A 27034-nucleotide genomic window follows, 5' to 3' on the forward strand; every position below is an offset into this window, starting at 1 on the left:
TACTTTAACTGTGGATACACTAGTGTTTAAGTTTAATACTTAAAAATTATTATTCCTGTCCATCAATACATGGATAAACAAAACATACAGCCATAAAAAAGGATTATAAGTACACATTAAACACGGAGGTATAAAAAAACCCATACACAAAAGCCACAATATTTCATGATTCCATTTATGTTATACTCCAAATCAGCAAACCCACAGGCAGAAAATATATCAGCAGTTTCCAGAGGCTGAGGAAGAGTAGATTTGAAAGTGGAGGCTAATATACCTAGGGCTTCTTCTGCAGACAAGAGAAATCTTGTGAGACTAGACAATGGTGGTGATTTCACAATGTGGTGAACGTGCTAAAGATCACTGAACTGTGTGCTCCAAAAGGGTGAATTAATATCAATTTTAAATTTAAAAAGTAATGTTCCAATAAAGATCACAGTGTCCATGACTGTGAGTGGAAGCATAAAAAGCAAGTTCTCTAAGATGAAGACGACATATCAGGACAATTTCTGGGCAAAAGAAACTACAGTACTTTAATTATATTTATTTAAGGTGTATATAGGTCAGAGAACAATCTGTGTGAACCAAAGTTCTCTCCCTCCATCACTGGGGTACCAGGGATCCAATTCAATTCGGTCTTTGGGCTTGGTGGCAAGGACCTTAGCCCACTGAGCCATCTTGCAGGATTGGTAAGGTAAACTGTGATGGCATATTTAAGAGCACATTGAAGGAAAACACTGCTGTTGTGCTTTACATATATAAGAAAGAGCTTTCCTACAAACTGAAATTAAAATTTTTGCAAGAAGCCAAAATTGTTAGGTAACAATCATCCCAATGTTGTAACATTATACACAAATGAAGCCTGCCCTATAACAAGGTATTCAGCCTAGGAAACAACGAACTTACCTTTCCAAGGGTGATCCAAGAATCCGCTGGTGAAAATTTCATAAATGCTGTTTCTGGATGGTGTCATTTCAAGAAAAAAAAAATGTACGCACAGGGATCTTGCTGCAAGAAACTGCCTGGAGGTAAAATAATGTTCTGAAAACCATTGACTTTGCAATGTCTCAAGAGGATGGGATGCATATTCATCTTCTGATGTAACACAGATTCTCATAAGATGAACAGCACCAGGAGCTCGTAATTTAAGTTTTGAGAGTGACCCAGAGCTCTGGCATCCTCTGCTGGGAGCCCTTCAGCTTGGAGGCCTGCCCACTGGCTCAAAGTCTTCATTATCTGTGCTTGTCTGAGGACTTATGATGCTTCTTCTCGTCCTTATCTCCACAACTGTCCCATTTCTCTTTCTTTTCTACCTTTTCTTTATCATGTCCAGACTCCTTTTTCCCACTGGATACTTTATCCACCTTTTCAGGTTTAAAGAAATCACCCTTTTCTTTGCCTGAGGATTTTGACTTATTTTTTTCCTTGTCTTTCTCATTTGGATAAAGAGACTCACAGGGGCTTTCACTTTTGTGCTTTGAAGTCCCCAATATTCCATTTTCATCTTTCCGCCTTTTGACTAAGTCTAGAGGCACTTCCCGGTCACTGTTTGAATAATCCCTTTTCCGCTCTTTCCGGTCCTTTTCTTCTTTTTTTTCTCTCTCTCTGGATCTTTCCCTTGACTTGTCCAAATCTTTCTTGTCCATTTCTCTCTCCTTACTCTTGCACAACAGTGGTGGAGCATGGTTGATGTAGAGCTTTGCTGAAGACTCCTTCAGTTTGTTGAGACTGTCCTTTATTGTGGACGAATGGGATGGAGAAGGATGGGAATCTACCTTGCGACGTTTTTCTCTTTCGGGCTCTGCATTATCTGTTCGGGAAACAGGTGATTTCAAGGACCCAGAAACTGGTGTTTTTTCTCCTCCTTTAACATTTTCTTTTGATTTCATTTCCTTTGCTAAATCTCTTTCTCTTGATGGCTCTTTCTCTTTTTCTCTTTCTTGAGTAGACTTTGACTCTAAGTTAGGGACAGTGATCCTGAACTTCTCATCTTTAGCTTTTTCCTCCTTCTTTAATTTTTCCTTATCTTTGTCAGATTTAGGCATTCTTTCCTTGGTCTCTCTTATTTTCTCATCTTTATTTGGCTGCTCTTCCTTGGGTTTTTCTTTATTGTCTTTACAAAGTACCCTAACTTCTGGAATAACAGCTGAGGTCTTTTCTTTTTTTTCTTTTTCCTTTTCCTTCCCCTTTTCTTTGTCATTTTCCTTAACAGCCTTGGTGTTGGAGCCGCTGTTTCCATTGTTTGAATTCCCTTTTGGTACGGCACTAGAGGCTTTAGTGACAGCTTTCAGGCCACACTGAGACCTTTCCCTTGACTTGTCAGTCTCCTCAGTACTACTTTCATCTGACTTAGACGTGTTTCCTATGGAAGACGGCAGCCCGCTACTAGGTCCATTTGGTACACTTGAAGCAGCATTTCTTGGAGGAGGATCTTTGTGATGAAATTCATTTTCAGGTATCATGTATGACTTTCTATTTTTCAGCTGCCCAGAGTAGACCATTGCTAGTACATACAGATCTGGCTTCCTTTCTTTCTCTTCTTGGCAGATTTTATGTACTCTTCTTTCCAAAGCCTGTCCCAGATTTAAAACTTTGGGGTACCATGGCAGTATTTTTGTGAGCACAATCAAGATATTTCTGATATGAGTATATTCACCTGTTTCAAGGCAATGTACCGATGCCTTGGTTAGTTTATAATGCCACTTATGTACAACATGTCGAAAATTTTCATAATCTAACTGATCCGCTTTATTTCCACCATCAAATCCAGTTGCTCGTAATATAGTAAGGAATCCTGGATAGTTTCCACATTCCTTCTCATAGGTGGATCTGTCGCTATGCCACCTAGTCACTGTCTCTAACATGCAGCAAAGAAATCTACCATATCGACTAGCTTCATTTTCAGTAAAGCTAGCAACCATGTAAATTATATCAGAGAAAACTCGATCATAGCAGAGAAGTGTGGAGAAATTTGGAGTCTTCTGTTGGTGGACCAACTCAACAAAATGCGCACAGTAAACAGAATCAATTGCTGAAAAAATACAACGAGGAAATATACACAGCTGGAGAAACTTTGTGATGGTCTCATTTTTAGTAGATTTTGCTAAGAGCCAGTTGTCCTTTTCCAATTTCAGTCTCTGTAGAACTCGCTGCACATGCTCCGTCTGTTTCTTTTCCTCTTCAAGAAGCTTGTCTTGAAGGGCAGTACAGCGCTCTTTCTCTTTTTTCTTTTTATTCAGAGGCATTTCTTGATTGTCATCTATTGCTTTCATCTGGATCTTAAGTTTATTGACTTCTCGTTCATAGCTAGTGTGTGGAACTGCAAGGTCATACATTGTCAGAGACCAGAAAGTGGTATAAAATTGAGGGCTGATATCTTCCCAGACTTTGGAAATGTGTAAGGAGACCACTGCTTCATGGACAGGAGCCATCACCATCTCACATGATGTAATATATTTATGAACTTTATGTTGCTGTTTACTACCCTTTTCTGATTTCTTAAGTTCATCATACTTTGATGAAATATGGTGCGCATACATCGGCCGAGACAGAAAAAATGCTGCATCATGGGGCGTATGAAATTCATTACACAGTACATCAACTGAAGGTACTCTCTTTATGTAATCATCTGTGCTTAAATTTGAAGCTAAAAACCCACCAAACTGTACCAAAGTATCATGACACTGGTCATACAGCTTCCCTACAAGCTTCAAATGTTTCTCTCCGCCTTCCTGAAAGATCACACCATTCCTCTGCTGGGCCATAAGCAAACAGAGAGGAAGGGCAAGGTCATGGTCCAGCAGTGCATCCTTCAATCTCTGAGAGGATTTTTTAGTGTTTCTTATCTGGCCAAAATATCCACCCTCAGCTTTCAGTTGCTCCCCACCAGTCATAGCCTCTAGCTGGTCCATTGTCATTTCCTCTGTAACTTCTATTCCTGCCATTTTTTGTACCACTTCTTTCAATATAAGCAGGTCAAAACTTTTGCCTGCCTTTAATTGATTGGCTACATACTGAAGAAGACCAGCAAGATCAATTGGGTATTTACGAAAAACTGCACCACAGAAACTAGCCAGGCTCTGAAGCCAGCTTGAGATGGTTGTGTCATCGTGCTTCATTCTTTCTTTTTCTGGATTAGCTAATGCTTCAATGATACAATAGGCCAAAACATCATAATTCAACGCAGTGAGATATTTCAATGAGTCTACCACAGGTGTTATTAAGTTATCATATTTCTGTATTTGTGACAAGACATAATCAAACAAAATGGTTGGATTGCTGTGGCTCAGTTTCCCAATCTGTCTTCCTGAAGGCTTCACATTTTCCTTTGTTAGACGCTTCATAATGTACTTGGCTCTGTCTACTGTGTGAGCTTTGATTTTTACTAAAAGTGGGTGACTATGGTAAGTCTCATTCTTCCATTGGCCATATAAGCGGTATCTATGCTGATAAGGAAATGTTTTAAACATTCCCCATAGTTCCTCTGACATACACGCATTGCAATCCATCAAAGAAAGAGACGGAAGAAGTACCTGGTCAGTGATGCTAAGCAAACAACTAAAGATGACTTCCATTTTCTCTTTATTTTCTTGCTTCCCATCAGACTGAAATTCCTTCATAAATGACTTGCCTATGCGCACAACCTTTGCAAATAAGATGGGATCATGAGAAAGGTGAGGACCAAGATAACAGAACATACTGAATACATCTCTCCTTAAGTCTTCAAAGCTCTCTGCTGGCTTTGGTGACTTCTTGTTTTGCAAAGAATTGACAGGTGAGCCTTTAGCACCTTTAGGAACACCAACTCTTCGGTAAAGAGGCTCAATAGTTATGTGTATAAGATTGCAGATAGCAAGGGCTATTACTTTATGTGACGCTGCATAGTATGGAGGCATTCGATCCATAATACTCTGTGCATGCTGCCAATCACCAATAACTAACAAGGCTTCCAACAAACCAAGTTTTTGATTGTCGGGTGCCTTTTCTACTTTATCATCTTTTTTCTTTTCTTTCTCTCGTTCATCACTTTTGTCAGAAGGCAATACAACCATTGTAAGTTTTCTGACAATGTGCTTAGTTTCCACAATTTCTCGTTTGTATTCATTCACAATGCAACTATCAGCTGGAAGAAGGTGTACATAAAGATCATCCAAATCGATAAGATTAAACTGTAGAAGTACTGCTGCGACTGTATACAAAGATGATGGAGTCTCACCATTTGGTTCCTGGTAAAACTTGAATTTGAATCCAAGAATATGACACAATGTTTGTGGTTCACACATATTCATGTAAGCTTCTAATAAAGATATAAAGAAATCATGGTGTTCTGGCCTACACTCAAACACCTCTAATATGATATCCAAAACTCGATTGGGGTCTAGATTAAAGCAACCTATTAAAGATTTGAGAATTTCTAAGATTAAATCACTAGTAATATTTCCAGATAAATCTTGCCCCAATTCAACAATAAGCTTGGCATAACCTTCATTTTCTTCTCTTAACAAATTGAACTTCTGTTGTTTGTAAAAGAGTTTCGTCTTGATTTTAACTGACTTCTGACTGAACTGCTGTGATTGTTTGATAAGGCCTAATGACTCCAATGTTTCTGGATCCAAGCGTTCCTTTAGAACTGTGTCTGAAACTAAATATAAACATGCTAATACCAACTGTGTAAAATGATCTCTCTTGTTCTTTTCTTCTAAACAATTCGTCTCAATATCTAATATGCAGAATATGTCGGCAAGAATAAGTGGAATATCTTCACGAAATTCACTGATGTCACTGAGAACACTGGATGCCTGTTCCGGCTTTAAAGTTCCTTTAATGACATGGTATGACAACTCATAGAGAGCTTGTTGGAAATCTCTACAAGCCAAAGTGTCGCGGCTTTTACTTTCACTGAGAATCCGGCATAAACGCAAAAATTCGCTTCTCCCAGATTTCTCCCAGTTCTTGATCCACTCAGCAGGAACCACTACAGTTGCCGCAGTCATCGCCATCTTCTCTTTAGTAGTAACAGAGCCCCAGGTGTGTAGTATGAACTTGTGCGAGGTCAAAGGAGAACCCCGCTCACGGCAAATGCTGGGAGATGAGTGTTCTGAAGAAAGGGTTTTAGGGTTGAGTTTTTTGCTGATTCGGGAACCGGAAGCTGGGAGTGCTGGATGCACAATGGTGCGGTCTACTGTCTGGGTGTCTTTGTGGACTCAGCCACTCACACTGCAGGCCACTGCAACAAAGAAAGAGTCAAATAAGAGTCCAAAGGCAAAGCTCACAAGTTCCCTAAGCCAAATGCCTCCATGAGGGGAGCGGCTGGTGGTGAAGGACCGAGTACCTACCGAGGTCTTCTCTCAACCTAACTCCTTTCCCCATCAATTTTCTAGGTATCATGATCTGATTTTGGCTTATTCATATTGGCTTATGAGAAATAGCTGACGCCAAAAGGCTAGTCAGCAGACCCTACAGCTGTCTTCAGAATCCCATATAAGCCTTGTTATCTATTTCAGGCTGAACCTGTGCTTCATCTGCTGATTCTTCTGACAGATACTAGGGGACCCTTTTGGGTTTCCCGGGTAGATTTTCCATTCCTCTTGGTTCTGATCTTGAGAATGAATATTTGGTGACTTTGGGATTCTTTGATTTCTGTGGGTTAGGGGAAGTTGAAGTTGAGTTTCCCCACTTCTGTAGTTCATTCAGTCATACTTCTAGTGTTGGCCATGGCTGCAGGAAAATCTTTTCCCTTGCAGCTACACTACGACATTCTTCTCTGATGCCCCAAACCTGGTGGTGGTAACTTCGAGTGCATCTCCTTCCCAGTTGGTTCCCTTAACTCTAAACATCTCTAACACAGTGTCTTCCTTCAACTTGCTTTAAACATCACTTTGATTCATCATCTTTTCCCTTTTGGAAGTTGAGAAATACCCATCTGCCTGAGTCTGCTAATCAAATCCTGTGTGAAAATTTCTAATCTAACCCACAAACACTCTTATTTCACACTGACAGAACCAAGGAGGAGGCAAGAAAACACAAAAGATAGCCTAGAGTTAATCTGTCCCTGCAGAAGAGCTCACAGTAGCCCAGGTATCTCGCTCACCAAACTATCAAAGAGGACTATCAAAGAGGAACGGACACTGTGTAGACACACAGCAGCGGTTATCAGCCTGTGGGCCACATAGCACATAGCCTATCAGATACATACATCAGATTATGATTCAGAACAATAACCAAATTACAGCAATGAAGAAGCAACAAAATAATTTTATGGTTGCTGGGTGGTGGTGGCGCATGCCTTTAATCCCAGCACTCGGGAGGCAGAGACAGGTGGATCTTTGTGAGTTCAAGGCCAGCCTGGTCTACAAGAGCTAGTTCCAGGACAGGCTCCAAAGCTACAGAGAAACCCTGTCTCGAAAAACCAAAATAATAATAATAATAATAATAATTTCATGGTTGTTGGGGGTCACACAACATGAAGAACTGTATTAAAGGGTTACAGTATTAGGAAGGTTGAGAACCACTGCTCTAGAGTCAACAGAAGGTTGAAGAGAGCTTGAAGGAGTAAGACACAATGAATCCAAGGACAACTAAATGATTAAGATTACTTTCAATTAATGTAAAATTGTAATAAATGAACTACAAATCATACTGGAGTTTCCGGTGAGTTTATTGCTAAAAATACTGGCTGGTGTTGAACTTGCTATCTCTAGTGGTACTCTCCTCAGCAGTCATTTATATCTCACCAGGACTCTTCCTCAACCTCCAAGATTACAGTCCATATTTCATGAAACCCTAATAGGGAGACTGGTCAGAAGAACTTTATAGTGGCAACTCAAGTTCTAAATCAGCCAGGTCTACGAAGGTGAGGTTGCAAAGGTAGGCCTGATTTAATACATAAACTTCTTTAAAGGTGAGGTTGTAAAGTTAGGCCTGATTTAATACATAAACTCCTTTTAAGGCAGAAACTAGAAGTTAGAGAAATTTCATGTTTCAGAATAACTCAACTTGTTCTGAAAGGGAAGGGAAAATCATTTAGGGAAAAATGCTAAAAGCCTGGAGAAGCTGGAGGAAGCGGGCATAGGTCCTAGGGGCTTTAGTTCTGACATCAAATGGAACTTATTCCTCTTTTAACTGGACTTTGGAAGCATATTCAGGTAAGATTCTTTAGTTGAGTTCAGATGGCTGATACTTTTGTTAGGTCTCTGGTAAGTCTTGATCACTGCTGTTTTAATATACTTAGTAGTTATCTGTTATTTCATAATGAAAACAAATACACCTCTCCTCTGCACTTCTCTAACGGAACTCTTAAGTTCCGTGGGAGTCTGTCATTGTGTGAAACACCAGTACCAAATATGTGTCCTACTCGGTGACCTCAAACTTCATGCCTCAGTGGTTTCAGCCTCCGAGAGAAATTCCATTTGCCCCCTTGTGCTTGCAAATTCCTGGCTTCACTAGGATGATGAACTGCTTTCCACACTCAACTCCATTGCTCTATCTTTGGTCTTAGCAGAACTATATCCTGGAGTTTATTCGATCTCTCTACATTTATGGAGAGAGCCATACTTACTGTGGCTCTCATGCTACTGTATTTATATAATCTAGTCTTAGGGGTCCTAGAGAAGCTATTTAGTCCCACGATACTAATGTTGGAAACCTTTTTCTTACCCAACTTAGGTCCAGTGGGTAGAGATCTGGCAAGAGTAGACAGGTTAGGTTAATCTTGCACACTTGCAGATGAAGAGGTCTTTTAGGAGTGTGTATGCTGACTTAGCAAGTGAAAAGGAAGAGGCTGTTTCTAAAGTAAATTGGCCATGGAATTCCTGGGTGTACCTTGAGTGGCAGTTCCCAAAGGTATCTCAGTTTTCAGAAAGGGTTTTTCCTGCAAGTTTTAAAATCATTCAATTTACGTTGTTATAATAGGTTACCCTTTTTTCTGATAAAATTCTCTTCTGCTTCCATCATCTAATTTAGTATTCTATTTGACAAGTATATTCAACTTAATTTTTTTCTTGTGAACACCTCTAAGATATTAAACTACAGTTAGTATGGTTATCATGTAAAGAACTTTTTATTTTTCTTCTGCTGACTCTGGTTATTAAGATAACTTTATTATTTAAGGTCAACTGGAGTTTGCTACTTCAGGTAGACCTACATAGAATATAAATATTGAACATGATAACAAGGAAAAAGAGAAAGGGATGGGGGAACAAAGCAGGCCATTTAAAAAACAGATGCTAAAAAAACTGCTCTATCTGGAAAAAAGTAACAGAAATAAAAGATTTAAGTCAGCTCTAAGATGAAATACTGAAATATCAATGGCTAAATACATATTCAAGCACTCTTGGCTCCTTAATTTCCATGACAGGAAAATAATTATTTCTATTAATAAGTGAGCTTTCATAAATTGTTGGTATGAGGAAAATCAGTTTTAAATAGCTTTCTTCATAGGTCCTTACTAAAATGTGACAGTCAAAAAAATCTAACGAACATTCAATTTAATGGCAAAGACTATAAAAATAAAGTAGCTGTATTTCAATGAGAAACACAGCAAAAGATGTAAAGTGAATTATTTTGGTGACAAAAAAATATAACTGTGTCTAATTTCACCAAATGTAAGCATTGCTTCAAAATGTAAATTAAAGACAGAACTGTTCTGTTGGAACCTCCAGCTGGCTCTTGCATGGTGCGAGAAGCCCCATTCCTGTCTCTCTCAACCCCTTCCACGCAGACAATCTCTGCCCAGGTAAACATTCTTGGTGGCTAAGACAGCTTCATCCCCTGAAGTTGCCAGCCAGCCAAGTCCCCACCTAAAATGTTCAGCTTTTGACCACACTTGGGCACAAACCCAGCTTGTGACGAACATATCATTACCTGTCACCTACAACCTATATCATTTCCCTGCTTTAGTTCTGACATGCAGCTTTTCCAGCCTCAGTCTCTGGGAATGGAGAACCTGTCTGGGAGTTGTTTTGTTTAAAAAATTCTGTTGCTATACCTTTTCAATTCAGCTTGATCTGGCTTACTACGTCAGCAGAGAAACCTATCATGGGGGGGTGGGGAGGCAGAAAATTTATAAATAATTAAGAACTAAGGCTAAAAGAAAATTAAATGCTTATAAACATAACCTACTTTTGGGTAAATAATGAAAAACAAGTTGAACATATCACAAAAGGGTTGTACAAAATGAATGTATAAAAGTTTATCTATTTTATATATGAATGCTTTGTCTGCATTGTACAGACCAGATGAGGGAGGATCCCACTATAGACAATTGTGAGACACCATGTGATTGTTGAAAATTGAACTCAGGACCTCTACAAGAGCAGGAAAGCCAGTGCTCATAACTGCTGAGCCATCTCTTCAGTCCCCACAAAATGTTTTACAGAAGGAAATAGATGTATAATTTAGTTTGCTATAATTAGAAATGTACTTAAGTTTTTCTAAAGAGATAAAATTTTGATGAACTAATATATGAGAATTTGATTCTCTACACTTAAAACTAGCTTTCTGAACACAGATTTGCTCTTAATAGAATTTGCAAGAAATGAAACAGGAAATGATTTTATGTTGTGTTTTCTGTCGACATAAGGTTGAGACTGGTTAGAGAAAACTACACTTTAAAAGAGTTAAGATTTGTAAACATTTATTCTAATGTCTTTTAAGAGATTATAGCTCTGGTTAAATCTGGCTTATAACTCTGGTTAAGCAAATGCTTTGATAGTATGTTAATATAAATACAAAAATTACATAAAATTTATTTTTAAAAAATTATTATTTTATGTGCATGGGTTTTGCCTTAATGTATACCATATGTGTGCCTGGTACCTAAGGAGGCCAGAATAGGGTGTCAGATCCATCAAGACTGGACTTACAGGTAGGTGTGATCCTGCTACGTGGGTTCTGGGAAGAGGACCCCAGGTCCTCCTCAAGATCAAGTGTTCTTAACTGTTAGGTCATCTCTCCAGTACCATGGTTATAGACAATTATAAAAGCCTCCTGGTGATGGTAAACACTGTCAGCCAGAATTTTTATCTTAAAATTCTATATACAATAAAACTGACAAGATCTCCTGAGTTAACTGGGGTGTGAAGGGCAGTGAGGAGGGGGGACGATGAAAGGGAAAGAGGGAAGGGGAGTGGAGAAAAAAATGTATAACACATGCCTACCAAAACAATTAAAATGAGGATATAAAAAATAGAAAATATTAAACTGTCTTTGATATGGGATAATGCTCTGGTACACTGTAAAGATTTGTCACTCATATTAGTTTAACAAAACACCGACTGATCAGTAGCCAAGCAGGAAGTATAGGCAGGGCGACGAGACTAAGAGATTCTGAGAAGAGGAAAGGCAGAGAGACACAGACATCAGTCAGATGCAGAGGAAGCAGGATGAGGATGCCTTACTGAGAAATTGTACAAAGCCATGTGGCTACACACAGACAAGAATTATGGGTTAATTAAAGTTGTAAGAGCTATTAATAATAATCTTGAGATAATAGACCAAACAGTTTATAACTAATATAAGCCTCTATGTGTTTCTTTAGGACTGAACAGCTGCAGAACTGGGTGGCACAGAAATTTATGTTTACATGTCTTAACTGAGGAACTCATTACAATTCTAACCATGGCTATTCTAAGCCTTCTCATCCACTTTTGTTTCTTCTCTAAAATATCAACAATTAGATTCATAAAAAAAGATGTTAACAACTATGTTTAAATGAAGCTTTCTAATAAAGCTAATTTTACAAATTAATTTTTCTTGAATTGTTTTTTAATGACTATAAAAATAATTGTTTCATGGTTTAAATTAAGTATACAAACTAAATTTACTTGATACTTATTGGGTCACTTTATATTTTTCCTTAGATGTTATTCAGTAGTATAACACCTACCAAAGTAATGCTGACCCAGTTTGAGATAATAGATATCAATCCCCTAGAGCAGTGGTTCTCAACCTTCCTAATGCTGCAACCCTTTAATACAGTTCCTCATACTGTGGTGACCCCCCAACCATAAAATCATTTTTGTTGCTACTTCGTGACTATAATTTTGATACTGTTATAATCATGATGTAAATATCTGTTTTCTGATGGCCTTAGGTGACCCCTGTAAAAGGGTTATTCAACTCCCTAAAAGTGCTGTGACACAAAATACCGAAAGTAAAATCTGGGTTTTCAAAAATGGTTCAGTGGATACTTGCTGCTTAGGCATGAGAGCCTGAATTTGGATCCCCAAAACCCAAATAAAAATCAGAAGCACACATCTGTGACCCCACGGTTGGGAGACAGAGATGGGTAACAGATAGGTAGACCCAGGATGCTCATTAGCTAGCCAGCCTAGCCTAAACTGTTAACAGGAGATCCTATCTCAAGAGGAAAAAGTGGAAAGTGAGACACCTGATGCTGACCTCTGATCCTGGCAAGGAACTTGTGGGTGAGCACATTTGCAAATGCATGCATGCATATGTCACACACTTACCAAGTAATATTCTAAAAATTAGCTTCAAGGGCTGGAGAGATGGCAGGGTAGTTAACAACACAGGCTGGTCTCAGAGTGGATGGGAATTCAGTTCCCAGAACTTACACAGTGGTTCACACCTATTAGTAACTCCAGGGCCAGGGGATCTAATGCCTTCTTTTGACTTCCATGGGCACCAAGCCCACATGTGGTGTGTACATACATATACACACACACACACACACACACACACTTGGTACACATAGACACACACAAGCAAAACATTCATACAAATCAAATACAACAATTTAAAAAATAGCTTCCAATATGAGAAATTATCAATTTAAGATGATTAGTTTCATTACCAAACAGTATATTTATGAAATACAGGTTCTTTTCTGACTTTGTTCAATAAAAGGTGACAGCATTATGATTAACTTGAAAATTATTTGGGTAACGTCAGGAGTTAATTCAGGAAGTAAACTAATCTCTCAATATGAAAAATCACCAACTAAAATGTCTTAAAATTTTGAGCAACAATATGGTGAAAACTTCTTTGCCATGATTTAGATGGCTGGTTTTAGATCTATTCTGAGTGAGAGGAGAGAAAGGGAAGGAGGACAAAAAAACCCTTAAATTATCAGCCAAGTTAATATTTTCCTTATTTCCATCCAGCTGGTTCTGATATATAGGTATCTGGTATGTTTTACAGACACACACACACACACACCTCCATATTGGCAGTGTTGGAAATTAAACCTAGCCAACAAGCCTACATGGTTTATTTTCATAATACCAGAATCTTCCATTCAGCTCACTGTCCTGGTATGCTTTGTTATGTGCTTTCTTTTCATTTTTGTGTTTTCTTTTACCTCTCTGTCAGTGGCTCTCAACCTTCCTCATGCTGTAGTGACCCCCAAGCATAAAATTATTTGCATTGCTACTTCATAACAGTAATTTTGCTACTGTTACTAATCGTAATGTAAATATCTGTGTTTTCTGGCGGTCTTGGGTGACTCCTGTCAAAGGGAGGTTTGACCCTAAAAGAGTCGTCTCCCGTGTGTTAAGAACTCTTGGAACTACAGAGCTTGCTGGTATCAAAATAACTGTTAAGAGTAAATGAAGCATGTGTGTACTTGTATGAGTCTTTAAGACTTTTTTGAAAAGCATCCAAAAGAATAATTTCTGCCAAATGTTTGGGCATACCAAGAAAACAGACCTTACCGTTTGTTAAAAGCACACACTGAGTATTTTCAGTACTGTAAACAACCAGTGCTCGTGTCTAAACACCTTGGCTACGTTTCTTTCACTGGGCGAAGAATTAACAACAAGGCTCAGTGTTAATTTAACACAGCTGATAGTCTGCAAATGTGATCTTGAAAAGAGCTACTACAGGTGCTAAAATGTCTGAGGGTCAATGCAAACCCAGAGACCGCGATACACACTCCTAAAAGCCTGGTACCCCGTCCTTTCCTTGAATCTAAACTAATCGCTGCCACCCGGGTTGCCAGCATTTCTGCAGCCTCAGAATAGTGCAGAAACGTACTTAATACAACAGTGAGAGAAATACTGAAACCATTCCCGGTAATGTTTTCAATCTCTTCACCCCTTTCGCTCCCGTTTCCTGATTTTACTGAACCTGGGCCCCAGTTTAACTCTCCGAAGTTCACTGTCAGACCCCGCCTACTGCCCGTCAGGTGGGCATTTTGTACTGAGTGATGCCAACAGGAGCCACCAAACGCCCAGGCTCAGGGAGCGCCTGAGGACACCAGAGCTAATGGCCTCTGTTCGTCCGGGAAAGACTTGGAGTCCGCGGCTTCTCCCTGCGTGTTTCGCGACGGCCCGGTCCGCGGCTAAGCGCTTCGCGGAGGGTGGACGTCCAGGCCGAGCGGGATGGAGGCCGCTGCCCACGCCTGGCCCGCCCGCCCGCCCGCCCGCCCGCCCGCCCGCCGGCCGAACTCACCTCCTCGCCCGGCCCACGTCGTCGGTCGCGGCCGCGTCGGGCCCGCGCCCTGCTGCCCCAGCCACCGGGAACCGCCTCGAGGCCGCAGCTCGGGAACGGCCTTCGCCTCCCGGCGTCCACCACAGTCGGCTCGACGGAGACCCAACCAGACGCGGCCCGCACCACGGAGCGACGCTCGCGGGAAGCCGGGCCGGAGCTGCCCGGCACCTGGATGACGTCACTGCCGAGCGACAGCGGTTTCCCTCGCGTGCCCTGGGCGCATGCGCGGCCGGACCACGGTTAAGCGGCGGCTGAGCTGGGGCGTCCGAGGACGCTAGGGTCGCTGGGGTAGCTGTGTGGTCCCTCACCGTTTCATGAAGGAGAATGCTAAACTCAAAGGATCCAGAGAACTTTCTGACGGACGATACCTGGTGGTGTGTTAAGGGAGCAGTCAGTTTCTTTCTGCAAGTTGGCAAGTTTCTGCAAGTCTGGACTTTCTGCGAGTCCAAGCTACGACACAGGCCACGAGCTGGGGAGGCACGACGAAAGTGGTTGTTCAGCGTAGACACTGCTGTCAACATTTGCTCCCGACCGAACTCGGACGCATACTTCATTACAGAAACATGGACATATTTTACAAAACTACTGCAGGTTATACTGGGGGAACTGGGCTATTGACTAGTGGTTTTCTGTCATGATCTCCATCAGCCATGAAAAGGTTCTTTGATGAAGAGTGAGAGCTACGTCTTTTTCTTTAGATTAAAAGTCTTTTTAATAGCCGGGCGGTGGTGGCGCACGCCTTTAATCCCAGCACTCGGGAGGCAGAGGCAGGCGGATCTCTGTGAGTTCGAGACCATCCGGGTCTACAAGAGCTAGTTCCAGGACAGGAACCAAAGCCACAGAGAAACCCTGTCTTGAAAAACCAAAAAAAAAAAAAGTCTTTTTAATGTAAAAAGACATTAAGTTTTAAGTTTTAAACACATTAAGATTTGAACTCCTTTTTAAAATTATCTCTGAAAATTACCATTTCTATTGCTATCTGCTTAGTGTACATATATATAATGGTTCATATGTGTGTATGTATATCCAACCACTTTGTCATAAACCAGACAATAATGTATAAAATCAAGTAAGATATGCATCTTTTCTCCTGAGCATTAGTAAGGTTTTTTGTTTTCATTTTTTTTGTCTCAATAGTAGGCTCTGCACAGACGGGGACCTACTTTTTTAACCCGCCATCACCAGGAGGTAACACATTGCCATGCACACACCAGTAGGTACTGTGTAAGTGGCATGGTCACTCCCTTGGCAGTTGTTTTTAATTTAGATGCCATTCTCCACTGTGAAATAAACTGAGCACTTCTTTTTTAAAGGTTAAATCACTTCTTCAGGAAAATGCCACTCAAAAATCTTATTTTTAAAAATTGATTATTTTGTAATTTCATACACATACATAATGTTCTTTAGTCATCGGCTCCCTCATTACCCTCTTTTATTCTCCTCCCCTTCCTTGCCCTCTTCTAAGTGCCCCTCTGACTCTCATGTCTCTTGTCTCTATGGCCTACTGCATTTAATTAAATCTCCCAGCATGCATGAGCTTGGGTGGGGGATTACTTCCTTCCCTTCCTCCAGCAACCATTTAATGTCTTCAGCTTGGTGAGAACTATACTTACCTGCAAATTTCATGACTTTGTTTTTCTTTAAAGCTGAATATTATCCCATTGTGTATATACACATTTGTATTACCGATCCATCAGTCGAAGGGCATTTAGGTTGTTTCCATTTATTAGCTATTGTGACTAGACAAGCAGTGGATATTACTGAGCAAGAACAATGTCAGGTCCTCTAGCCATATGAGGAGTGGAGCTAGGTCAAGCGGTAGATTCTTGAGCAGTATTGGCCGTGCATGGTCTCTTGTATATGGTCCCCATTTGGTGGAACTATTTGCTAAGTATTAGAAGGTGTTACCTTATGTCACTGCGGGGTGGTCACTGAGGTTCCAGTAGCACACACCATTCCCATTGAGACCTCTCTGCCTAATATTTATTAACCAGATGTAAGTTGTGAACTAGTGCTCCAGTGCCATGCCTACCTGCCTGCTGCCACACTCCCCACCCTGATGGTCATGGGCTCATCCTCTGTAAGCCACAATAAACTCTATAAGTTGCCTTGGTCATGATATCCATCCTAGCACAGCAAAAGATAAGTGCTATTTTCTCCTCCACTATATGGGCAATTGAGAAAGTCATGTGAAACAAGTCCCCTCATTGTTTCCATTGTATCTAGGGGAACAAGAGCCCGTGGGACTGAACCACGCATGGTATACCTAGTACATGATATAGGCAAGCCCTCTGTGGCATATCTCTGGAATGTGCCTAGTGAGTGTCAGCTAGCAGGTCTACACGCTTTTCTTTACCCAGAACTCGTGAAGGGTTGCTTTGTTTACTACTAGTACACGAGAATTACAGCCATTCTCGGAGGGTGGAGTGAATCTGAATTGTGCATGGCACGCTGCTTCTCAGAGTTCCAGCAGCCAGTAACATTAACAGTGCACTAACACACCCTCTACTGACATTTCCCTGCTCTGTCTCTCACACTCTGACATTCCTATGACCTGTGTGTCCCAAATGTCCTCCTGTCCTGAAGTCTTTGTCCTGGATTATACTTCTGTGAGGAAAAAGATAAAAGACTGTGTGGTGGTTTGCTGCTAGTCTATAAATGTATATTTAGTGTAAAAAGCATAGAAACGTGTTACTTGTGTCCTTACTGGACGCAGAGAAGAAGGTACTTTTCCAGGGTCTATGCCACAATAAAAGGCAACTCTTTCTTATAAGGAAGCAGACACTTTTTTTATACCTTGGTACCATGTCAAGTCTTTATTAAGTAATGTACAAACTATTACAGTTAGGAAATTCTTGATTGTCAGAAGAACCTTGAATATATATCTTAACTATACCTATTACAGAGGGGAATACAAGAGAAAAGAGATTGGGACTGAACTTCCCAGGACCAAAATAGAAAAATATATAAATGTATATGTGAAAAGAGAAAAAAAGAGTTCTGCAAAATTTTACAAGTTAAATGAGAAACAGTATAATAACAAGCATCATAAAAAGATGTTCCAGTGACCATAACAGATATATGGCACGTGGTCGAGGCACATGGATACCACATAATGAATGCACTTCAAGTTGAAGTTTGTTTACATGTAACAACATGATACACATATGTAAATACATACATACAATATACCCCTGGACTGCAAACTTCAATACCCAGGGAAAAAACATTAGCATAGCATATTTAAAAGAGAATACAATAGACAGGGAGTCATCAGAATTAAGGAAATTCAACAAGCTTTGCTTCTGTAGAAGCTTCTAGAAAGGTCTGTCTGCTCGGCAGTTTGTTTCAGGTCTGATAAACTAAATGAGTGCTGGAGAATTTATTTCAAGAACAGCACTCAAGTCCGGAGCTGTCTTCTACCTGGTCTCTATCTGCTGAATGCCGACCAGCATGGCTTTTGTCCTTGGCTCTCAAAAGACCAGCCAAAAAAAAAAAAAGCTGGGCGGTGGTTGTGCATGCCTTTAATCCCAGCACTTGGGAGGCAGAGGCAGGCGGATCTCTGTGAGTTCGAGACCAGCCTGGTCTACAAGAGCTAGTTCCAGGACAGGCTCCAAAACCACAGAGAAACCCTGTCTCGAAAAACCAAAAAAAAAAAAAAAAAAAAAAAAAAAAAAAGACCAGGTTACTCAGCACTTTTCAAAACAATCATTTTAGCCTGGTGTGATTACACATGTACTTAATCCCAGCATGCAGGAGGCAGAGAGCAGATGTATCACTGTGCGTCTGAGGCCAGCCAGGATTAGACAGTGAAACCCAGTCTTTAACACCAACAACAGCAACATATATTGAGAAATAGATTTTTCCCATCAATTTAGAGAGACCCTTGCCTAATGAAACCATTGCTGATATTGCAACATTTAGCTGATCCCTTCTAAAAATGGAAAACCCCTTAATATTAGAGGCCCCTTACATGAAACTGAACTAAATTTACATTGTATGTTTTCATTCTGAAATATAAAATGAAGAATATTTGAGAACTATATTTTAGATAAAACATAAGCCAAACCTTTACTTTTATAAAGCTTTTATGCATTTTTAAACTTCCTTAAAGTACTGCTTCATATGTACATATTTACTGGATTAAAACTTTCACTGCATACGAAAATAAAATATTCAGTAAGTTTGTCTTACTCATTAGTTATCTTAATATTAGATTCAGGTGCAATGAAACAAACAGGAGAAATTCCTATGCTAACAAAGAATTGAAAAGTCAAGTTTAGTGACAGATTAGGACTCTTTCCAATTCTCCTACCTTTTAACCTATAATTTATCCTTTCGGCTTTTCTTACCAAGTGTCCAACAAAAGTTAAATAATACAAAAAATAAGTGATATGCTTAGTCCCACAAACTGGGAATATAATAGCAAAAAAGGCACAGCACTTAATATCTCTCCCAACTATTGATACACATTTCAGCAATGGCTCCATGTGCGTACTCTGCTTGGGACTTCTTTCCTACTCTGTCTGTGAGAAAAGTTCACCCGAGAAAGGTTGGTGAAATAAGACTCCTTTCTTAGAAGGAAGCTTGCAGTAATTTCTCAAGTTATGTCTCAGTGGGGAAAAAAGCCTGGTTTTCCCTAAGGCATTGTGCAGGACTGCCACTGCCGAATGCAGGGACTGGACATGAACTCAGAACAACTTTTAAAGGCTTCTTCATTGTCACCTGAAGACTTGGACAGGGCAGCTACTGGGCATACTTTTCAAATTTTTTTTGTTTCCTGAACTCAATATTTACATCTAGATTTCTCACATGAGAAAAAGTAAAACAATCCTCCTTGAACCATGGGTAAAGTTTACGTAAAATAAATTAAAGTGCAGACAATTATAACAATTGGTCACAAAGACCAGCATCCTCATGTAGCCAGGCATATAAATATTGTAATTAACATTACCATACTGGACATCACCTCTTCGTGTCTGAGGAACACACACGCAAACACTCGCGGATTATTACACGTGAACATTGGCACTTCCATTTCCACCTCCGCCTTCTAGGCCCTCTGCAGACTGGGAGGAAGGAGGCCGGGAGCTTCTGGGGTGCGGCTGACCATTGAGTCCCACTTGTGTGCCCAGACCATGACCTGTCTGCGACGCCGCATCATCTGATTCCCAGCGCTCCAACTCTTCCCGCACCAGGCGCTCCATCTGTTCCCTGTGGACCTCGCTGTCACGACCCAGTCTCTCATCCTAACAAAGAAATTAAAGAAACAGCAGAAACCTGGGCATGCTATTTGTTAAATTATTCCACAATGCAACTGAGTTTTATGTAAAATATAGTGCAGTTATGTAAGTCTGGAGGTGGAGACAGTACGCAATAACAGTTCTGAGAGATGGTGGACTACTGTTCACTTGATTGTTTGCTCCACTAATGGGAGCACTCTCAAACGGGTATCAAGAGCCATGCCTCCAGATTGTTTGATCTAAGGTTATATGAGGAGGATGATAGGAATCGGGTTAAGAGTTACAAAATGGGAGGATTACCTTTGTGCTCTACAGAACTAAAGAATGTTTCTGCTTAAGGGGGAAAAACCTGAAAACAAAAGTGGATAGAAAACAGTATTTGTGAATGATGTAAACGCAAACTTTAGTTTTTCCTCCTCTTCAATATTTCCAAGTGAAAAGTGTCGCGTGTGTCCATTCCTATCAATAAAGACCGAGTCCTCCAGTCAGCGTCTTACGCTCATGACTGCTCACCTCAGTCACTCCATCCAGCAGCCTCCCTAGCACCTCTCGCCTCTTGAGCTTCGCCCGCTCCATGATCTCAAGCTTGACAATCACAGCATCTATCTTGGACACGATGCTGCCTATGGAGTGCTCCATGCGGTCCACGCGTCTCACCAGCCTGCAGGGGGCGACAGCGAGCACAGAAGTCACATCTCCATGTCCTTCAGCCCACAGGACTCATTCACAGAAACGCCAAGTTAACGTGACAGCACGAAATACTTTCTAAGTGTTTGCAAGACTTAAAGACAAAAGTTTCGGGCTGCTTGTGGGAATGATAACCTCCATTCTTCCTGCCAATAAAATTGTGTCTGAAGCTTTAAAAGCCTTTATTCACAAGTACCATTTTTCGGAAAAATTCTAAAGGAAGTTTCATATATGTAATTTTGTGTTACAAATGTATTCACATACAGCATTGAACAGTGGCTATGGTAAACAACTAGTGGGAGATTATGTAAATAAATCATAATTCACCTAGACAGTAGGTGTCTAAGGTGACACCAGAAATTGCGCTGCATCATGTCTCCTGAGAAAGAATTATAAGCAAACAGAACTGTTAGAAAACAGTGCTCCTTTAACATCTCATTATTTTGAATACAAATATTTAAATGCCTTAAAATATGTCAAATGGCAACAGTTTGAATTCTCCCTCCTTGGCCCTTCTCCTTGTGATTCAGCCACTAACTGTAGCCCCTGAAGACAACTTCTCCAATGATAAGAATACTAACAAGGACCAGGTGGTGGTGGCGCATGCCTTTAATCCCAGCACTTGGGAGTCAGAGGCAGGCCAATCTCTGTGAGTTCAAAGCGAGCCTGGTCTACAGAATGAGTTCCAGGACAGCCAAGGCTACCATAAAGAGAAACACTGTCTCAGGGGGGAAAAAAAGAAAGAAAAAGAATTAGCTATTGAAAATTATTTTTAAAAACTCAATCCTTCTGAAGGTCTGGAAATTTTCTTACGAACATATGACAAATGAAAACCACTTATCAAAAAGGCAGCTGAAGAGAAGTGAGAATATATGACATCTAAAATGCTAGAATACTGCACCTTCTTCAAATAATACTTTCCCTAGGTTTGACAAGGAACATTGCAAATTGAAGACACTCGGGAAATTGCAAGTAGGATGAAGTAGCTACACATCTAGACACACAGTGAAGGAAGGAAAGATAAAAACAAAGAAAAACTGAAAACAAAAGTAAGGGTTCACAATGTACGAAGAATGTCCCTGAGTTACGCTCTCATGAGGAAAGCAAAACATCTCACCTAGGGTAAAGACATGTGAAAGGGGACCTGGAGTATCGAGACTTCTTGTTATGAACATGCATGCGCCTAGCAGCCTCATGTAACACTGAGTAGAACTTTCTAGAATTAAAGGGAGAAATGAATAATTGACTAATAGAGATGTGATTACCTCACTCTCTAAAGCAAATAGAAGTAAACAAGCATAAAGTCAACAGGGAAATAGAAGGCAGGAACTGACAGCTGTCTAATCTCCTCAAGGACAGACCCTGTGTTAGGCCGTAAGACGTTTAAAAACACTGACACATATATGTAAAAGGAGACATGGACTCTAAAATTTGTTAAGATATTTTGGTTGGAAGGAACAAAGAAGATATTAATGTTTTTCTCTGCTTCCCTAATTTCTTATAATGCAGATCTATTATAAAAATACTCTTAAAACCTATTTTAAAGAAATGATATTAGACATGAAAAGAATTAAATGTTTAACACCATGAGAGCCGTGTCATCTCACTTTGACCCTGGTCAACAGAAACTGGGGAAACCTTTGTACTTACACCTGGAACTCTTCATAGGAAACCCCGCTGGAGATGCTGCCCCTCCTCCTGGAGCTATGCCCACTGTCTTCATCATCCTCCTCCTCCGAGTCATCCAGGCTTCTAGGGAAACTTCTGCTGCTCATGGGACGTGGCAAAGAGCTGTGTTCTAAGTCCAGGTCCTCCTGAAGAATATGGAGTCTTCCAGTAGGGGCCAACATACCAAGACCTCGCAAAAAATTTTACCAACAGGAAAACTAGTGTGCTCCAGATCGGTTTCCTAGCTTTTATTTCATGGACTGACATTTTAAAACAGGGATGAACAAGGGAATAAGCAGACTATCAGTGTGTAGGTTGGGGGTGTGAGGAGAGAGGATGAGGAGAGAATACTAGAATATGGGGCTACTGAGTCCAGGCATCCCCTCAAGTGCTCACCCTCTCTTTCTCCAAGTCGTCTCTCATCTGTTGATGCTCACGTTCCGTCAGCTCCTGATCGCCATCCTGGTCATATTTAGTGAATATGGCCTCAATTTCTGCATCAGTATGGCCTTTCCTGAAAGCATTGAGAGGGTTGAGGTGAATTATTCAGTCTTTGGTCCAGCCCGAACATCGAAACATCGGAATGCAGGAGGAAGGGAGATATACAGCATGCTCCAGAAAGAGATACCTGCTTCCCCAAATGAAAAACATTTCTCTACCAGTACTTGGAGCAGAAACAACCTCTCGTCAGCGAATTAACATGTACAGTAGGCGCTCCCAGGTTCTACGGTGCAGCCCTCACCCTTTCAGGTCCTGCCGAAGCTCATCAAAGTTTAACTTGCCCCCACCTTGCCGGAGACTCTCTGAGATGTCGTCTACAGTGTTTCTTTTAAGTTTTAGTTTGACCAGTGCTTTCTGGTAGCCCTATTGAAAAGAAAAAAAGAAGACATGATTTTGTTTATTTTCCCTTTGAATTTTGTCAGTTACAGTGAAACTATTGAAAGTTCAGCACTAGGTAGAATATGGTAATTCAAGAAAAATCTGTTGGTGAATGAATAACAAATGTAATCTCAGTTTTCTATAAAACTTGCAGAAAATTCAGCATCTTTCAATAAATGAGGAACTAAAGATTTCCTCTTTATATATGTGTGTATGTATATGTATGTGTATGTTTACAATGAAATAAAATTGACACTTGAAATATAAAGTTAAATATACTTCAAATGTAAACCACCTTGAATTGTATAGCTGTTTGCTCCCCAGAATATAAGGGATTGTAGAGAAGCTATGGATTGTTCATTTCTCATACAATAGCGAAGAATTTTCTTAGAGGTAAAAACAACTTTTAAGTCAGTGAAATAAGCCTGAGGGTGTTCAAGAAACTGGAGGCAGGGCTAAGGAAATATCCCACTGATCAAGGATTGACTGTCATGTGTGAGTCCTGAGGCCATCCCAGTACTGCAGAAGGGAAGCAGAGAGACACAGTTTTGTATGATAAGCAGGGCTATAAGGCTGAATTGTGTAAAGTGATTGAAAAATCAAGAACAAAATTGTTTTATGACCTTTATTAATTATACATTTATAATTCTATATTCAGTTTTATATTTATAGAAACATAAAACCAAGTCCAATATTTACTGAATGAAAGGAAACATACTATTATGAGCTCGGAAAACAAGTCTTTAACGTCTTTGTAAACGTATCCAGGATTCACAACAAAAATGTGGGCTGAACACACTTGCTCTGTTGGTGAATTGTCACACCCTCTCTACAAACAGATCAGTTCCTAGCATTTTTTCTTTTTCTCATTTATTACTGAAAAACATCTCTCTGTTTGAATAGCGGCTCTCACCATATCACATCTTTAAACGCTTGGTCCACAGTTGGTGAAAGAATTGGGTGTGGCCCTGGAGGTGGGTAGGCTTTGAGGTTTCAAATGCTCATACCATTCCCAGTCTCCCTCTCTCTCTCTCTCTCTCTCTCTCTCTCTCTCTCTCTCTCTCTCTCTCTCTCTCCTCTCTCTCTCTCTCCTTTCTGCCTGCAGCACACAGATAAGACATAAACTCCCATCTCCTGCTCCAGTTCCAGGCCTCCTTGCCTGATGCTATGCTCCCACTGATGACCATGGACTCAGCCTCTGAAACTCTAGGCAAGCCCCTATAAATGCTTTTCTGACAAGTTGCCTTGGCCGTGCTATCTCCTCACTGCACTAGAAAGTTACTAAGACACCCTCCTAAGAGTTACTTTAACATGACATTTATTTGCATGTCATTTCCTCTAACACGTTTTCATTAAATTGTATATTATTTCTTTTGTGATAAACAGATCTTCGCTAAATTGTTTTAGCTGTTTACCCGGATCCTTCAATCGGCATCTGAGACTACCTTCCCACAGTAAGCTAATACTTCTAGCAACCACGTCTCTCTCTTTCTCAGTCAGGTCTTTTACAAAATATTTTTATGTGTGTGCATGCACAGGTGTATGTAGCACATGTGCCTGTGGGTGCTCACAGAGGTGAGAAGAGAGTGTCAAAATCCCTGAACTGGAACTACAGCCAGTTTTGAGCTTCCATGAGGGTGACAGGAGCCAAACGCCAATCCTCTGATAAAGCAGCAAGTGCTCTTAACCACCTAGCCACCTCTGCAGCTCCCTTCTCATTTCCTATAGAAAACATGGATTTGTCAGAGAGGCAAGAAGGCGAGGCCGCATGTTTTGCGTACGTGAACTGAAGCAGAGCTGCCCCGCGGCCATCAGAACAGATAAAGGATCACACCTGTTACTTAGGTGGGCATCTGTAGACTCAACAGCTAACAGGAGAGTCTGTACTCTACACCATGTCCCACAATATTTTGCAAGAAAACAAATTTGAGCCCTTGTGGTTGAGGGCCTGACGTTATGTAACCATGCCGTAACGGAACTTTCTGAATGTCAGAAGTCTGCTGTGTGGAGTGCTCTTGCTCACACTCAAAAATAGCAAAACGCCATCAACTGTAGTGGAACACTCAAGACAACAGGCACTTAAGTTCTGTCCAAGGAACTTTATGAAGCTGAAGTTTTCCCTTAAAACAGAATTCACACACCACGGGGCTTAGGCTTGAACAGAAAAACAGTAAAGGAGAGATTCCACCCTACTAGGATGGGAGGGTGTCTATACACCTATTTATTTTTATGTAAGTTTTAGTTTTAAGCCAAAGGAAGCCACAGAGAGAAGAACAAAGCACTTCCCTACCCTTCCCTCCTAGTTAAGGATTACAAAGAACTCAGCCCCCCAAGCTGTGGCCTGGAGTTAGGAACTTTTCCTTTTGGTCTTCTACACAGAAAGGCCAGAGTTAAAGGAGAGTGTCTGCCTTCCTTCCATCTCAGCTCAAGTGCTAACTGAGACAGAAGGGCAGAATTAGATGTATGTGGCCCAACCCCTTTTAGTTAGTGTGAATTCAGGACTATGGGGCACTAAGAACCAAAAAAAATCATTTTAAAATTAAATTCAGATCATAAAAGGATCCTCAAAATTTAAGTCCTAACCTATCTATCAAGCCTCCCAAAGAAAACATTTAAATTATTTCTGAAGTAAGGTGACCTACCCTTCAAATAATTTCAGGGAATCAGCATTGATTTGGTAAGCTGATTAAAATAATGTTCCTATATATGTACGAAAACAGCTGTGGGATTAGGCATGGCCTACCTTTCTGATAAGGTCTGAGAGTTCCATTTCCGCTTTCTGCTGGGCCAGATCCGACTTCACTTCCGAATAAGTATCATTGATGATGGCCAAAAACATGTTCTGTACGTAAAACAAAGAATGAGACTCAGATACATTTTGAAAGCAATCTAAACACTGACACATGCCCTTTTGGTTTACCGTTTTACCAAAACTGAATAACCATGCAGTTACTAATTAGGTTTTGCTCTCATACTCTTTGAAGCAGTATTTCTCCACTAAGTCACTTACAAAACCAAGCTATGCTGGTGAGCTGCTGTCAACTCGACACAATAGAGAGTCTCTTGCAGAGAGGGGACCTCAACTGAAAAATCAGCTCTCTCAGACTGGTCTATAGGTGAGTCTTGAGGGCAGGGCAGTTTCTTGATTGGTGATTGGTGTGAGAGGGCCATGGCCAGTACTGCCCCTGGGCACATAGGTGGTCCTGGGCTGTATGAGCAAGCGAGCTGAAGAAGCCATGGGAACAAGTCAGTAGGCACCACAGTTCTGAGTCATTCAGTTCCTACCTCGGGTCCGGCCCTGATCTCTGCACTGTCTGTGTTCACGATGGGCTGTTGCATGTAAGGCAAATAAACCTATTCCTCCTCATACTGAGCTTGGTCGAAATGTTTTATAACAGAAGTTAGAACACACCTTTTGACATATTTTACAAAGAGACAATAAAAAGCTACAAACTATTAGTGCATTTATGTATAGATGGAAGAATTATTGTTTTCTATTTTTAAAACATTTAAGTTATTGTGTAGAACTTTGAAGAGCTCTTCGAGTTTTAACAATCAACTTACTCAAACTTTTTCCAAATTCTATCATCTACTCATGTAAAATCACAGAACATATTTTAAAGAATTGAAATGACTTCAGCAAATAGGCACAGAGTAGGCCCAGTAGAAAGATCAAGGAAATCTCTGTGAAAAGGTGAAGACTTCACAGTCTGTCAAGCTTAGGTTCTCGTCTTGGTGTGACTGAGAGGAGATGGGGAATTACCTAGAACTCAGCAGAGATCAAAGGAAAAAGCAAACAACCAGCAACAATAGCCAGGAAGGAATGCAGAAGATGAAGAAACCCCCACAAAGTTCACCTCACACTATTTATCCTACAGCTGGGCTCAACAACAGGCAGATGGGCTCTGGGTTACAAACAACTCCATCATGTCAGACCTTCCAAGCCGAACCCTCACACAACAAAGAAATGAGATACCCCATGTCCTGACAGCTGAACCTTGGGCCTCTGTAACCTGGAATCGCAAGTCCCAGAATCATATAAAACCCAGGAAGGAAAGACTATAATATAGGACTCTCTCAGGAAACCTGCACTCACTCTTCAAATGGAT

The 27034-nt window shown here is 40.6% G+C and overlaps 2 protein-coding genes across 8 annotated transcripts in view; both read right to left on the reverse strand.

Moving 5' to 3' along the window:
• The window catches only part of LOC130875474 (THO complex subunit 2), a 31497-nt gene extending 16898 nt beyond the window's left edge, over positions 1 to 14599 (reverse strand). For all 7 annotated transcript variants that reach the window (XM_057771332.1, XM_057771334.1, XM_057771333.1 and 4 more), the window contains exons 1-2: positions 14410 to 14599; positions 904 to 6223 (exon numbers count right to left, since the gene is read on the reverse strand). In XM_057771332.1, coding sequence (XP_057627315.1) covers positions 1230 to 5996 — 4767 coding nt within the window. In that variant the 5' untranslated portion in view covers positions 5997 to 6223; positions 14410 to 14599 and the 3' untranslated portion in view covers positions 904 to 1229. The remainder of the gene's footprint in view (positions 1 to 903; positions 6224 to 14409) is intronic.
• Positions 14600 to 18106: 3507 nt separating this feature from the next.
• The window catches only part of Pkd2 (polycystin 2, transient receptor potential cation channel), a 39293-nt gene continuing 30365 nt past the window's right edge, over positions 18107 to 27034 (reverse strand). The window contains exons 10-15 of the mRNA XM_057771471.1: positions 25669 to 25767; positions 22789 to 22910; positions 22443 to 22560; positions 22029 to 22192; positions 20205 to 20352; positions 18107 to 19697 (exon numbers count right to left, since the gene is read on the reverse strand). Coding sequence (XP_057627454.1) covers positions 19461 to 19697; positions 20205 to 20352; positions 22029 to 22192; positions 22443 to 22560; positions 22789 to 22910; positions 25669 to 25767 — 888 coding nt within the window. The 3' untranslated portion in view covers positions 18107 to 19460. The remainder of the gene's footprint in view (positions 19698 to 20204; positions 20353 to 22028; positions 22193 to 22442; positions 22561 to 22788; positions 22911 to 25668; positions 25768 to 27034) is intronic.

Source organism: Chionomys nivalis, chromosome 6 (genome assembly GCF_950005125.1).
Source record: "Chionomys nivalis chromosome 6, mChiNiv1.1, whole genome shotgun sequence".
Lineage (NCBI taxonomy): Eukaryota > Metazoa > Chordata > Mammalia > Rodentia > Cricetidae > Chionomys > Chionomys nivalis.